We start from the raw sequence: 15,681 nt of genomic DNA on the forward strand, positions 1-15,681 counted from the left end.
TTGTTTTGTGAAACATTTTATTCTACACATTCAACCACACACACAAAAAAATTCAGCCTGACTTGGGCATTTCCCCTACTGCAAAAAAAGGTCAGAGAATAAAATTATGCTGAGTTCTTTTTGCACACGGCCATTTTTTGGATACAGGGGCCTGTTCTGATGCAAGGAAATTCTGTTTCTCAGTAACATGTGGGTGTCAAACATAAAGCCTTCAGATTTTAGGCTTATAGTGCAACCTTCTGAAACCAGAATCAGACTGACCACAAAACTTTCATCGAAAGGGCCTTAAGTGCAAACCACTGGATTGGAGGTGGAAATGCCCCAGACTTTCAGCCTAATAAAGTGTGTCTGCGGCCTGGTATTTGGTGTTCAGTTTACAAACAGGCATCAGAATCCTGCTCCGAGAATGGAGTTTTGCCATGGACTTCAATAGGAACAGGATCAGGTTCTAAATGAGTAACCATGCAGTTTGGCACAGGCTGCAATCCCAAGAGCAGATTTCCTCAGCAGGTAGGACTAATCCTTAGCATCTCCACAGACTTGACAGTCCTTGCAAAAACTGTGTTAAAGCTGACCTATTTCCCTTAAAGGCACTTAAAACAGAGCCATCCAATGATCATCATTATCCTCCTCCCAGCCAGTATGAGCAGCAATGGAAAACGAGAAGGCTGCGCTGTGGCCCCTCACCCTCTCAATAAAACCAACTCATTACAGTAGTCTAGCTCTCCATCTGGCTTGCTGTCTCAACTTGGCTGTTGGGAGATTCTGCTGGACGAGGGGTAGACAAGTGTTCCAACTCGTAACGTCCGTTCTCAGCCACCTCCTTAGAGCTCAAGCATCCCTCCTCTCCTGCCAGCTTTTTACTCTTCTTATGCTCAATGATCTGCTGGAGCTGGTGCCCGGCGTAGTCTGGTTTGGCAGTTAGTGGATTAGCTGGCACAGTCATCCCAAGGATGTCTGATACCATGTAGGGTCGGAGCCAGCCCACCAGTGGGGTGCTGCCAGGGCTGTAGTGTGTTTGTTTGTGGTAGAAGAGGAGCCCATCTATCTGTAAGAGGCAGAGAGAGAGAGAGACAAGGAATGGGCAGCATTTACATCAGGGAACAGAGGCATTTCAGGTGTAAGTATGCACACAGAGAGATCTGAAAGCAAATACGTTTGACTTTGATGCTTCCCAGCTTTACTGATCTCCTTTCACTTTCAAGCTAAAACCACCAGACATTTTATTTGATTATTTCAGACAATGAGATAAACCAAGGAAGAGGAAAGTGGAAACCAAAGAGTTCCAATACTATCAGATTAGCACCCCTTTTGATAGGAATACAGTTAAATGCTGAATGGGTCACGTCCATCAGATCATTAGAGAAACACAACAAATAACTAGGCTAATGTCATTTGATCAGCTAATATCAGTGGTTTTGGTTTGGTTGCTATGCTCCTGCACTGAAGAGACTCAGGCTGATTTTTAAGAAAGCAGCCTCACAGGAAGAACATTTCAGCATTTTTTGTTTGTTTGTTTTGTTTTTAAATTAAGGAATAGGACATCTTGGAAGTGATTAGTCAGAGGCAGTGATGCCAACCAGTCCTGATCTGTCTTCTGCTCCTGTTCCTTCAGCTTCCTCATGCTCAATAAATTCTTAATGAATCCCGGAGGTAATGAATGTCCTTATCTCCCACTCAAATCAATGGCAGTTAAGGGCCCTCTGTACTTGAAGGATCAGGCCCTAAGTCTTTTGCTACCACTGCAATTCAAGCACTGAAGCTGGCTGACGTTACCTTTTAGCCTCTTTTCCATTTAGATTTACCCTGCACATTAAGGATTTTCGATTATCCCTTCCACTGATTCCCATAGGTGCACTTGGTCAGATTAGACCTTACCTTGGGATTTCTTAATGTTTGGGGTGGGGGGGCTCCTTTTAGCAAAGCCGATTGAGCTCTAAAAGGCAATTTGTGTGTGAGCAAAGAGGCTGTGCAGAATAACTGGGGAAGAGAGAGGGTTACTTGGTTATCGATCACTGTGGGGGCTCTGGCAGAAAAATCCCATGGACAGGGGACTTCTGTGTTAATCAAACATGAACCAAAGCAATGAGATTCATATTCTGCTTGGGCAAGATCCCTGAATATTCCGACTGCAAACCCACACATGGGGGAAGTAAGGGATGACTCAGGAAGAGAGCTCCTGCCGTGACCACACTTTGCCATGCAGATAACGTTCCAGATAACGCACAGCATGCTGTCAATAAGAGGCCATACTAGCCACCCAAAGTAGGAGAGTCTTTAAGTAACTTTGGGACTCTGCTAGGTAGGGACCCAGGGAAGCTCCTTCAGTTGCATTCCTTTTATTTCAAGATTGCAGCACATGGGGAGAGTCTCAAGAAGCTGGGCCAAGAATCAGACAGATCGAGACAAGTCATGTCCTCTCAAGAGTATTTTCTGTAAATTATTTCAGTTTCTATTTTCATTCCAGCCAATTTAATTTGCTGTCTGTCTCTACACTGAATCACTGTCCTGACGCCAGCCAATTCAGAAAGAAGGTTAATGTTACTGTTTGCACAAGACTGAACTTGATAGGAAACTGGCAAGGAGGGAATTTATTTTTTTGTGGCCAACACTTTCAAACTTGAGTGCCTCAAGTTAGGTTTAGACTTTGACACCTAAGTAAAAGAAGCTTGTGATTTTCCAAAGAGCCGAGCTCCTGCAGCTCCAATTGACTTCAACAGGATTTTCAATTACTTCCATCAGATTTGTGCAGGCTCAGCATCTCTGAAAAACAGACTCATAAATCACTTTTATTTAAGAGGCCAGTGGACTGATCGAAAGCCCATTGAAATCAACAGAAAGACTCCCACTGACCTCACTGGGCTTTGGATCAGGCCCTAAATTTGGGGTCAGAAGCTTCACTTCAGGGACAGAGGTTTGAAAAATTTGGCTATACCCCAACTGCCATCACATTCAAGAAATCATTCAAACAGCATGAGCACTATACGCTCCTCCATAATGAACGAATGGGGAAAATTCACCTTTGCTTTCTTGAAGCAGCCAAACATAGCAAATTAATTTGGTTTTCACAGGATGCAGTCCATAAGAAGTCTTGGTCCACCTGTAGCCCTTATGCAAGTTTTAATTATTTTTGTCCCATGGATGGTATCCATGCTACATTACAGGGACTTCATGAGCTCCCTCTGGTGGCAACTTTAACATAGTCGTTCATTCAGTTTTCTTTAGTGAACGCTTGGTGACCTATTTCTGTGTCAGTACTGGCTTAGGAAGAGAACTCAGAGCTACAGTTAGAGCCAAATTAGACAAGAGTCAGCTTGATGACCCAGCATGTTGATGCACTAGCCTTTCACGGCTGGAAACCTGGGGGAAAATTGTGACTGGGGTACATGAGAGAGTTTGATAGACTCAATTTCCCTCTCTGGATTTATTGAGAATTTCAGTGTCTTCCTGGTACTTTCTACTCCTCCTTCGGTGGGGTTACATTCTACAGCTCTTTTCCAAGGGGAGATGTCTAAAGGCAGAATTAAGCTTTCTGGCCAAAAATGTCCCTGAGGCTGCCAGCTTCTTCAAGTTTCAGCAGTCAAGAGAGCCTACTGGCTGAAGAATCATAAAGGCTTAATAGATGTTCTGTGCATTCTGCTCTTTGCTTAGTACAATTCCAGCACAAGACCTGGCACTGCCATTCAGAGGACTCAGACTTGCTGACCAAATCTGATGACTATCTTTGCCTTAACAAGAAGGTATCAGACAGTCAATTGTTACCAGCAAATCTAGCATTTGCTTGTCAGTATGTTTCAGTCTGCATTTGTTGTAATTGCTTACATGGGCCTAGAGAGCTCAAGAGATGCAGTTGAGAGTCAGTGAGGCATTTGGCTTGGGGTACTTGAGAAGAGCGGCTGTCTCCCTATCTATCTAGGTTCATATATGGTCACCATCACTGTAGCATCTAAACATCTCAGACACAGGTGAATCTGTCCTCACCACACGAGGCAGGGAAGTAGGGTTATCCCTGATTACAGATGGAGAAAAGATGCAGATGGATTAAGTGAATCGTCCAAGGTCATACACGGTCTCTGTGGCAGAAGTGCGAAATGACTGCAGTCTCCTGAGTCTCAGTCTAGTGCTTTAACCACGAGACCATCCTTTACTGTTGGTCCATTGTATGGGAGCAAGGCTGCAGCTGAGTTGGCTTCCAGCATATCTGCAGAAGCCACAATTCCCAAGTAAAACTAGACATGCTGCCCCAAATGCAGCTTCTCTTCTTACAATACATCCTTAAAGCCACCCCCCCAAACCCCTATACAACACACAGCTCCGTTGTCACTGAGCCACAGCATGGTCCCAAGTTCCCAGTCCCTCCACCGAAGGCAGAAAGCCCTCTTACCTCAAAGGGGAAGTCCATGGCCAGCACCTTGCATAGGCTCTCTGGGGTGCAGGGGAAACTCTGCAGGCCCACAAATTTAAACTGAAAGAGTAAGAGAAAATTAGAGCAGTTAGTGCACTCTCTTCCACTGGCCATCTAAGTGTTGCAAAGCTTTGGGTTCTGGAGATAAAGCGACAGGACTTAATTGTTCAGAGGTGCCGATTACCTGCAGTTCAAGTCGATGGCACATGCAGGTGCCCACCACTTCTGAAAACCAGCCCAATGATCTTTGTTACTCCTGTTTCAGCATGAGCACAAGTAGCATCTCTTGAATGTCGATGAACATATTCGCCACTGACATAAGATGCGTATCCAGTGAAATCAGAGATGTGCCCACTTACGCCTGCAGTGAGTTTAGCCCCAAATCGCTCTCTCTGAGCATATCACTGATTGCACATCCAGCTCCGCCTGGTTGACGGTTACTAGTTTCATAGCCCCACAGGGGTGCATGGCACCATATAAATCAGACTCCCGGCTCTGAAGAGCTTACACTCTATGGGTTCAATCCTAGAAAGACTTACTACCGGGTACAATACTTCCCATTGAGAAACCCTACTGAAGTGAATTACTCATGGCGGAGAGCACTACACCTCGTAGCAAGTGTTTATAGGAACAAGCTCCATGTTTCTGTTTGCTCAGCAGAGACCTGGGTGGGCGGAAGGTTTGGGTTTTTTTTTAAACCTCCTTTAGACCATGGCTCACAAATGCAGCAGTAACCACTTTAATAGAACAGGGAACAGATCTTCTGTCAACAAGGTGCTTAAGCACATGCCTAACTTTAAACTCATGAGTAGCCCCCTGGATTTCAAGAGTGAGGGTATTCAGGAACAACTGTTCAAAATAACAGCTCAGTGATCAGGGGCCTTTGATGTGTTGTCATCATCTCTCATTGGAGTCAGTGAAAGTTGAGGGCACTCTGTACTGCACAAAAACTGGCTTCATCTCAGCCTCAGTCCCTTCAACTTCATGCATTCAGCACAGCTCAGTAAAGGAAGGGCTGGTGCTTTATGAATCTCTGGTTCTGCCTCAAACTCAACTCCTCAGACAGAAAGCAAGTTGTTGAGAGCAGGTGAGGCTCTCTGCTAACATCAAAAGAGGATTCCTATCGGAGAGGAAATGCGCACTAATGCTGTCCCTAGGGAAACCTTGCTGGTTTTCCTTTACATCTGCATTTCAGTCAGGGAGACTAAAAGTGTCGTTGCAATCAGTTAATACCCTGCAGCCCAGATCTCCTCCAGCACTTAGGGTGGAAAGTGCAGGTTTAGTGTTTTTAAAATGTTTTGTTTATATCCTGAATGTGTATCTCATTTCATCAGAAGAACATTTCAGTGACCGAGTGGTGACATGTGGAGGATCAAACCAACGAACATACCAAAACACAGCCCATTCTGAATAGGAGAGTTAAACCCACACTCTCCTTGCGCTCTGGATACAAAGGACTTACTGGATTAATTCTGCTTTTCTCTGCCAGCCCTTCCTCTTCTTGTATCTTAGAATGAAGCCAGTAGAATCGGAAATCTGTCTGGAGAAGGGAGAAGACACACAGGGGTAGTGATCATCCATCCCAAACACTAGGGAGTCTACTATGGTGCCTCACGGCATCCACCTACTGCAGATTCCACTGAATCCCTGATATCTGATACGGTTCAGAGAACAAACAATACAATGAGGCTCCCTCCAGTAAGGAGGGGGGTTGAATGCACTGGCTAGGGTGAGGAAAGGTCCAGTACCTGACAGTCATAAACAGGATGCCCCCTCCAACACATCACATCAAGGATGTAGTACGTCTGGTTCACTTCGCTGTAGATACAGTCCAAGATCGTGTAGTCTGTACATACAAACACAGGTGATCCATGCATGGAGTGTTACAGACTCAGGACTACATACTACAGCTCTGACACTATCAAAACTTTTACTACGGCTTGGGCTGGAAGAACTCTGCCCAACACAGCAAAATATGCAGAGCAATCTTCGCTCCCATTCCAGCTTTGGAAGCTACTGCAATCGAATCCAGCACTGACCTAGCTCGGAGGGGCAAGGGAAAGACACCATTCTGCTGACTGGAGTCAGTGAACATGCAGGGCAGACTGCTAGGCAGAGGAACCAAACTGTAATGAAGAAGCTATGGATCCACTGGAAAAGACTTCTATGCATTCACAACCCCTCTTAAATAACAGGATCAATGCAACTTCGTGTAATATTACGAAGGGCAAGTTACGGGGACGGACACACACTTTACCCATGGGAATACTAGACAGCCTACCAGTGCAGAGGGACTTGTGTTAACACAGAGACAGCTCTGGCTTTTAAGTGGGAAAAGGATATGGAGGTTGTGAGACTGAGTTCAACCAATATCACACTTCTCCCAGAGAAACTGATCTCAAAATAGTGAAAAAATACTCAAAATATTCCCCGTACATCTCACATCATGATGTAAATGGATAGACACGGAGGCTGGGTTACCCTCTAGCCACAAGGAAAGCCTAGTCCTGCTGGGGCAGCCCATGACTTAGTACATACAGAGAAGCAGGCCAGGTCTCTCATACCGATTTTGAAGGCCTCTTCAAATCATTACCTTTCCCAGTTGCCGAATTGCGCCTGTTTCCCCCTGGCAAGAGGGAGGGGAACCTGTTGACACAAAATCCACTCTTGGTGTAAGCTGCAGTGGAGCCCTGCAGGGAAATGGAGAAAGTCAAAACTGCCCCTGCTGCTGTTACACTGCAAGCCACGGGTCTGACTGTACTCAAGGCTTTAAAACACAGATCCAGGTACAACCCCAGACCTGTCCCATGTACCTTACAAGACGGTACGTATTTTAACAGCATCTGGGGACCACTGTATTGAAACCAGGCCCCACAGCATAGCTGATTTTAGATATACCCCCACCGACATCAGTAGCAAAACTTCCCTAGGAGCAGGATCGGGCTTTTTGCAGCATTGGCAGGAAGACGACTACCAGAATTCATGGACAAATATCTGATTTTATTAGGATGGACAGACGGGCGCACATGTGCACACACACAGAGTTCCACTACTGTGCTTTGTGTGGTTGATACACACTATGATCTCTTACCCTGGATGCCACAATCAGTGCCCTTTTCCCCATGGGACACATCACCAGGATCCATTCTTGTTCCAGATCTGGAGGGACATCAATCAGCCACTCGGATAGCATTAGCTGTAGGGTTACATAACAACACTGTTCATGACGACACTTGGGAACTGAACAAATACTTAGAGGTCAAGAAACACAAATAATGGCCCTTCTTTCTCCAACTAGGCCTAGAACTGCATCTGTGACTTCTAGTTCACAGCCCCATGCATCTAAATGGACACTTACGTGGCTATCCGACCTCTTTTTAATAGCACTGAACAGTCCCATAGGGAATGACAGAAGGTCTCACAGTGAATTGAAAGCTGTGGATGTCAGTCAGTTAAAACATTTATAAGAGTGGATTTATAACAGGGGTAAGGAAATGTGTTGCTACTTTGGGAAACACTTTCACTCTACCTTACGTACCATCCCTACTAAAATTTCACCATTGGATTGGGCATCCACCCACACATACTTACCCTTGCAGTTTTCATTCACACACACCTCCCCCAACCCTGCAGTTCTGCCCTCACTGCAGATGAGCTTTCACCTGTTGCCCATAAGTGCTGTGCACGAATGTACGCAGTGCTCACCCCTGCATGCAGACCACACTCACCCCATGTGTGCACTTTCCCACACAGACACATGCACACACTTATTCCCAGTAGCAGGCCCATCGTTTCCCTGTGCTATGTATCCCTGCTCACTTGGTTAGCATAGCGTTTTGGCAACTTCTTGCCCACGTCAACGTCCATATCCTCATTGCCTGCATCTTCACCTTCCTCCTCCTCCTCAGCTCCAGTCCAGTCATCCTCTGCCAGTCTCCTGGCATGGTTCACATAGTCCAATCGCTTACTGCAGGAGAGAACAGAGAAACCCATTTCCCTCTTTGAAAGGAGACATGGCCATTTCCGCCCTCCCACGCACCCTGGAATGCTGCATCTGGGTCCAGTGAGCAAGGCGCTGAATACATGCGCTTGTTAAGGGAATCATACACGTAGCCAATCAGGATTCTCAGCTGTGCCCTTTGAGACCATCCGCACACGAGCCAGCCAGAATACCAGAACAACAACTGTTTTCTAACTTTAACAACAGACTGTGGGTTGTGGAGCTCCGGCGTCTATCCCCCCCTACACAGCTCAGTGCCGGAGTTATTTGGCCTCTGCCTTAACATACCCAAAGCATGAGTAGAACACACAGTAATCGCACATCCTGTCAGAGAGCATTCTTATTCTGAGAAGACACAGCTATAAGGAACCCAAGCGGGTCATCCTCAAAGCTGCACCTCAGAGCACGTTCCCGACAGCACAGGGATGCCCCACTCTCCATATCTGCTCCGATTCCCATGCATGCTCTCCCCTCCCCTCCATGCAAACTGCCATATAGGCTACGCACTCGGACACGCCATGTGGAGTTATTCTTCTAGCTCCGTGGATTCTAAGCAACTATACATTCTCACAGCAGTACCAAGGGACCGTTCCTGACCCACTGGTACCAGCCTTCCCCCATTTCCCAGCCCAGCAGCTACACATGATAGCACTAGTGCCACCCTTCGAACACGCCAACCCCTGGGTAAGTGCTGGAGGCACACCAAGGCCAGCCTTCACACTCACAGGACACTACAGGGAGTAGATGCCACATATCAAAACACCATGGATAAAACACCTGGCCTACAAGATCGGGGCAGACAGAGACAAGCCCCTAGAGTAGCTCTAAAAGGATCACCAGCCAAAGGGAAAATGCCATCAGTTATGGGACCCTTACGATTTCTGAAGTTCCAGGAGCCGCCGTCTCCTCTCTGCCTGCTCCAAGGAACTGTACTTGGACTTGTATTGTGCCAGTCGGGGGTGAGGGGCTGCTGGGCTGTTCAGGTCCTGAGACACTGCGAAGCTGGAAGCTAGTGCCTGGTTCAACTCCTCCATTTTACTACCTGGGAGAGAAAAAGCAAACTGAATGGCATGTTAGGCAGAGTTCATTTCCTCCCGCCTGAGCAGCTTGGAACGGCACCCCAGACCCTCAGCAGCCAAAGGAAGCAGAAAGAAGAACGGTTGGCTGGAGAGGAGGGAAAGAACATGGTGTTTTACAACCCAGCTGAAAGGACTGCAGGATGGGTTAGGAGAAGTGGGTGGGGACGGACAAACAGAACGAAGGGGAGCACAACACACAGATGGAGAGGGTGTAGCAGACGGAAGAGGAGAGCTGGCGATGGGGCCAGGAGAGATGGCAGGATAGTATTTAACTCTTCACATTGTCAAAGCAGTGTGCAAATATTAATTAACCCTCCCAGCCAGTCCAGGGAGGTAAGGAAATAACATGCCCATGTCACAGGAAATTGTGGGGACAGAGGTTAAAGCCAACACTGTCAGGCACCTACATAAAGGTGAAGAGAGTTCAGAGGTTCTGAGCACCTGCCACTCTCATGGATCTCGATGGGAGACTACGTTTGGTACTCAGCCCCTCAGGACACCCGACCATTTAATTAGGTGCTTCAATATGGAGGACAATGAAAGTTTGGAAATGTGGGCTCAGGAGGTGCAGCTGGGAACAGAACCCAGGAGTCCCCATGCCCTGCCCACTAAACTGGACCGTGCTGTGGCTCTGTGGGGGAGAGGGATGGAGAGATGAGGGGAGAAGTGGAGCAGGGGGAATGGAGGAGGAGAGGGGAACAGGGAGTGGGGGATAGAGGTGTTGGTGGGAGTGGAGGAGAGAAATGGGAACAGGGGTAGGGAATGGAAAGGGGTAGTAGAGCTGGGAGGATGGGATCAGAGGAGGGGGGTGGGTAGCAGGGAATGGAGGGGTGGGAGGAGGAGAACAGAGGTGGGGAAGGAGGGGGGTGGGTAGTGGGAAATGGAGGGGTGGAAGGAGGAGAAGGGGGGGTGGGATGGGGGACAGTTGGGATGGGGATGAAGAGAGCGGGGGAGGGATGGGATCAGAGGAGGGGGTGGGTAAGGGCAAAGGAGGGAAGGGAGGAGAGCAGGGGGAGGAAGGAGGGATGGGGTGGGGGAGGAAGAGAGTGGGGGGGGGATGGGATCAGAAGAGGGGATGGGTAGGGGGAAAGGAGGGACGGGAGGAGAGCAGGGGGAGGAAGGAGGGATGGGAAGGGGGAGGAAGAGAGTGGGGGGGGATGGGATCAGAGGAGGGAATGGGTAGGGGGAAAGGAGGGACGGGAGGAGAGCAGGGGGAGGAAGGAGGGATGGGGATGGGGAAGAAGAGAGTGGGGGAGGGATGGGATCAGAGCAGGGTGGTGGGTAGGGGCAAAGGAGGGATGGGAGGAGAGCAGGGGGAGGAAGGAGGGATGGGGAGGAAGAGAGTGGGGGAGGGATGGGATCAGAGCAGGGGGTGGGTAAGGGCAAAGGAGGGACGGGAGGAGAGCAGGGGGAGGAAGGAGGGATGGGGAGGAAGAGGGGGGGGAGGGATGGGATCAGAGCAGGGGGTGGGTAAGGGCAAAGGGGGGATGGGAGGAGAGCAGGCGGAGGAAGGAGGGATGGGGAAGAAGAGAGGGGGGGAGGGATGGGATCAGAGCAGGGTGGTGGGTAGGGGCAAAGGAGGGATGGGAGGAGAGCAGGGGGAGGAAGGAGGGACGGGGGAGGAAGAGAGTGGGGGAGGGATGGGATCAGAGCAGGGGGTGGGTAAGGGCAAAGGAGGGACGGGAGGAGAGCAGGGGGAGGAAGGAGGGATGGGGAGGAAGAGGGGGGGGAGGGATGGGATCAGAGCAGGGGGTGGGTAAGGGCAAAGGGGGGATGGGAGGAGAGCAGGCGGAGGAAGGAGGGATGGGGATGGGGAAGAAGAGAGGGGGGGAGGGATGGGATCAGAGCAGGGTGGTGGGTAGGGGCAAAGGAGGGACGGGAGGAGAGCAGGGGGAGGAAGGAGGGATGGGAGGAGAGCAGGGGGTGGGTAAGGGCAAAGGGGGGATGGGAGGAGAGCAGGCGGAAGAAGAGAGGGGGGGATGGGGAAGAAGGGGGGGGGGAGGGATGGGATCAGAGCAGGGGATGGGTAGGGGCAAAGCAGGGACGGGAGGAGAGCGGAGCGGGCAATGGAGGGCTGGGATCAGGGGCCGGCCGGGGCGGGCGCAGAGCGCAGGGCAGCAGAGCCCGGCCCGCCCCAGCCCGAAGCTCCGCTCACCGGGCCGCGCTCCAGCCGAGCCGAGCCGAGCCGAGCCGCCGCCGCCACTAGGCCGCCGAGGCGGGTTCCGGCGGGGCCGAGCGGCCTCCTGCCCGGCGTGCCTGGCCCCGCCCCGCTGCCTGCGGAGCCTCCGCCGGGCCGCGGGGGAGGCTGCAGCGCTGCCAGGCCTGTCGCGCCGGAGCCGAGGGAGGCCGGCGGCCGGGCTTAGGCCCAGCACGGACAGGGCCGGGTGCGGAGCCGCCGCTTCCCCGGGCTCTCCGCGGCTAATTACTCGGGGGAGGGGGCTGAATTGTGGGTGTCCGTGTCGCCCTCCCCCCCCTCACAGGGCTGCTGTGCGCAGGGCGCTGCAGGGGCCCAGCCGAGGAGGCAAGCCGGAGCCCGCCCTGCACCGTGCTCCAGCCGGCCCGGGGGTGGCAGCGGGCAGAGGCCGCAGAAAAGAACAGCCTCGGATGTCAGCCGCGAATCGGGGCGGCGGCAGCTGTGACCTGGCCCCACGGCGCTTGCTGCGTCAGGCCCCGATCCTGCAACCCCATCGAAGTGCTCACGCGCCTTACGCCCATTGGCTCTAGCACCTAAATCCCTTTGGGGCGCTGGGCCGTAGAGCGCGTGAGTAGGCCACGGGTGCAGCTTAAATAGGCTTGGAAAGGGGTTACATTGTGATCACTAAATGTCCGCTTCACCGCACACACACAAACTGCTAACACAATATTCCCATCAGCAATTATGGAAATTTGCAGATAGGCAAAGTGAGGCAAATGGCGCTTGAGAACTTGTGTTTAAGGATCTTTAATTTGTGTATTTTGACATGCGATGTTGACAGTTTGTGTTTTAAGGGTTCCAAAGCATTCTTTTTGAATCTCAACCTTTACTGTCATTAGATAATTGTCTGACCTCCCCACCCCATCATCCAAGCCTCCCGTAATCTGCAACTGTGAAAATTTAAATCGATACAAATCTGAAAAAAATGCTTAAAAATAAGCATATTACTTGTTGAAATTATAAAGAAAAAATAGAATTCTGCCATTAAAGCATTTGCAGGATCGAGACCTAAATAATACTTACCCTGGCATCCTTAATGTGTCCCATTTCTGGTTCATTTTATAGGGCCTCATCCTGGAAATGCTTAATCATCTGGGTAGCTTTGCTTGTGCAAGTTCTCCCGTTGAAGTCAGTGAGACTACTCAAGGCTGCTTATGTCCATAAGAACATTCAGGATCTGGCCAATAGGCTGAACTCTTCAGGGAAGAGACAGTGATGTGCCCCAGGTTCCACAAAAGTGGAATAATAATAATGATTAATAATAAATGTCCAAGTTAAATGAGTCATAATTAAAGCAAATTTGGCCTGTCATGTCTCTCCACACAGGTTTGCCCTTCTTTACTTTATTATGTGTACAGCACCACAGACATATGCTCTTTTGCAGGAGTTAAAATACACAGCAAACATAATCCTGGGCCTCCAGTGCAGACTTTGTAAAGGCACAAATAGATACCGTGTAAATGACACTGGTAGCAGACAGGTTTCAGAGTAGTAGCCGCGTTAGTCTGTATTCGCAAAAAGAAAAGGAATATTTGTGGCACCTTAGAGACTAACTAACTATACATAGAGAACATGAAACAATGGGTGTTACCATACACACTGTAACCAGAGTGATCACTTAAGGTGAGCTATTACCGGGGGGTGGGGGGGGAATGACCTTTTGTAGTGATAATCAAGGTGGGCATCTGATTTTTGTCCATTTATTCTTTTACATAGAGACTGTCCAGTTTGACCAATGCCCCTCTGCCAATGCCCCCCCGCTCTCCTGCTGGTAATAGCTCACCTTAAGTGATCACTCTGGTTACAGTGTGTATGGTAACACCCATTGTTTCATGTTCTCTATGTATATAAATCTCCCCACTGTATTTTCCACTGAATGCATCCGATGAAGTGAGCTGTAGCTCACGAAAGCTTATGCTCAAATAAATTTGTTAGACTCTAAGGTGCCACAAGTACTCCTTTCTGGTAGCAGACAGCAGCATTGGGTTGCGATGCTTGCACACTTTGGCCTTGTGGGACCAGTGGATTGTTAGGAGCAGAGCTGTGGGATATTTCAATTGGGTGGAAATTTCAAAAAGTCCAAAAAAAATTAGTTTCGGGTTGGACCAATAACAAACATTTTCCAAATTTTTGGCAAATTGAAAAGTCAAGACTATAACAGGGTTCAAAAAAGAACTAGATAAATTCATGGAAGACAGGTCCATCAATGGCTATAGCCAGGATGGGCAGGGATGGTGTCCCTAGCCTCTGTTTGCCAGAAGCTGGGAATGGGCGACAGGGGATGGATCACTTGGTGATCACCTGTTCTGTTCATTCCCTCTGGGGGCACCTGGCATTGGCGGAAGACACTGTTGGAAGACAGGATACTGAGCTAGATGGACCTTTGGTCTGACCCAATATGGCCATTCTTATGTGAAAACCTATTTCATTTCAGGTCAAGCAAAATGTTTTGTTTAGAATTCAGACATGTTTTAACACTTTTGAACTTTGAAAAAAAATAAAGGAAATTTTGAAACAATAAAGTCATTTCATACCAATTTTTTTTTCATACCAATTGATTTTTTCAGAATAGTTTTTCTTGGAAACAAACTTCAAAACTGGCATGAATTCGCAAAATGTTTTGGTGTAGCTGAATTTGCATTTTTCAGCAAAAATTTTCAACCAAAAACTTTTGGCCAGCTCTTGTTTTGGAGTGATTTGAATGATAAAAGAAATGGCCGGATTCTGTAAGGTGCTGAGTTCCTCTTGGGAGATGCTGGATGCCACCACTCACACTACCTTCCATAGGAGTTGAAGGTGCTCAGCACCTTGTGAGATTGGGCCCTGAGTGAAAGTTGATTGGTCCAGTGGTGAAGGCATGAAGTTGGGAGCGGGTGAAACAGACAAAGGGCATTCTGTAGTTATTTACACCACCACAGAATCGGTGTAAAATTTGCATAAGGTGCAAATGACTAAACAAGGTGCTGGGTAATGCTGAATCTGGCCCTTTAAAGCTGACAGGATTGAAGTTTGGGAGCAGAGATCTAAAAATCAGCTATTAACCACCCTGCCATGATACTGTATGAAAATATCTGATGTAGAATCTGCCTGTGCAAATCATAGCGAACCAACCAGCACAGACCACCCTATAAAAATAAAGCTTTTTGAAGGTGATAACAAACAAAACCAAAGAACAATTAGTACCTGAAGCTAGGATGTATAAAGCCAGAAAATGTGTGTATTAAAACATAGGTGTTGGACTGATTAAAGGAGAGCACACTGTTTCTCTTGGCTAGGTCCTCACAGACTTCACTTTTGTTTACTTCCTATAAAGTAGGATGAGTGGATGAGCTGAGAAAGTTGAGAAACCCCCCCTTTCCCTGTTTCTTTGTATTTACAGTCTCAGGTATCTCACTAGAAATTAACACAGTATGGACCGCATTCAGACCTCCAGTCAGCAGGAGCAGCTGCATTGGCTCTGCATTTTGCCTCCTGCACATGGTCTGAATTCAGCTCCATGTGTCTCAGTGAACGCACCAGCTTTTGCCGTCAATAAAAATGATAAAGCAGTAAACAAAAACTAAGTAGAAGGAACCCCGTCTTCACGTGATGTTCTGTTCCTGCGATCACACAGGGCACATGGAAATACCAGTGTTTCCTGCAGTTATTTGTAGTGACGCCCTTGGGTCCAGTACCTATTTGGGGAAATGTAGACATTAATTAATTACTATTTTTAAGCACCGATAATGTGCCAGGCATGATACCACCCCTCAAATACAGATACTCCCTGCACCAGTGAAATGTAATCTAAGGCCCTGATGCTGCACGCTGTTCCAGTGGGGCTCCATGTGGGACCACGTTCATTTATGGGGAGCAACTTGCAGGACTGGGGTCCCAATTAGACAGGCAGAGGAGATATGACACACTAGGGGTCCAATTCTCCACTCACTCCAGGTTTACATCGGTGTGACTCCATTGACTTTAATGGAGTTGTTCCTTGTTTGTACCTGTGCAAAGGACAGAA

At 48.6% G+C, this 15,681-nt stretch overlaps 1 protein-coding gene across 5 annotated transcripts; it reads right to left on the reverse strand.

Annotated features, from left to right (window-relative positions):
* On the reverse strand, positions 1-12,238 carry SNUPN (snurportin 1). Of its 5 annotated transcripts, none has more exons than XM_043524086.1 (9): positions 12,194-12,238; positions 9,282-9,447; positions 8,225-8,372; positions 7,497-7,601; positions 6,999-7,095; positions 6,154-6,251; positions 5,868-5,945; positions 4,385-4,465; positions 1-1,048 (listed from the first exon to the last, which is right to left on the reverse strand). In XM_043524086.1, the coding sequence occupies exons 2-9, from the start codon at positions 9,437-9,439 to the stop codon at positions 719-721; spliced, it is 1,095 nt and encodes a 364-aa protein (XP_043380021.1). In that variant the 5' UTR covers positions 9,440-9,447; positions 12,194-12,238; the 3' UTR covers positions 1-718. The 5 variants fall into 5 exon arrangements, with proteins under 5 accessions (XP_043380021.1, XP_043380020.1, XP_043380022.1 ...); XM_043524085.1 differs by having other exon boundaries at positions 12,125-12,238; XM_043524087.1 differs by having other exon boundaries at positions 12,189-12,212.
* Positions 12,239-15,681: the final 3,443 nt, after the last annotated feature.

Source organism: Chelonia mydas, chromosome 10, assembly GCF_015237465.2.
Source record: "Chelonia mydas isolate rCheMyd1 chromosome 10, rCheMyd1.pri.v2, whole genome shotgun sequence".
NCBI classification, from domain to species: domain Eukaryota; kingdom Metazoa; phylum Chordata; order Testudines; family Cheloniidae; genus Chelonia; species Chelonia mydas.

Coding starts and splice junctions, on each gene's coding strand:
- SNUPN (XM_043524086.1), bottom strand. CDS start 9,439: ATGGAGGAGTTGAACCAGGCACTAGCTTCCAGCTTCGCAGTGTCTCAG. Junction 5,946..6,153: donor ATCCTGTTTATGACTGTCAG/GTACTGGACCTT, acceptor TCCCTTCTCCAG/ACAGATTTCCGATTCTACTG. Junction 1,049..4,384: donor CCATGGACTTCCCCTTTGAG/GTAAGAGGGCTT, acceptor TGCCTCTTACAG/ATAGATGGGCTCCTCTTCTA.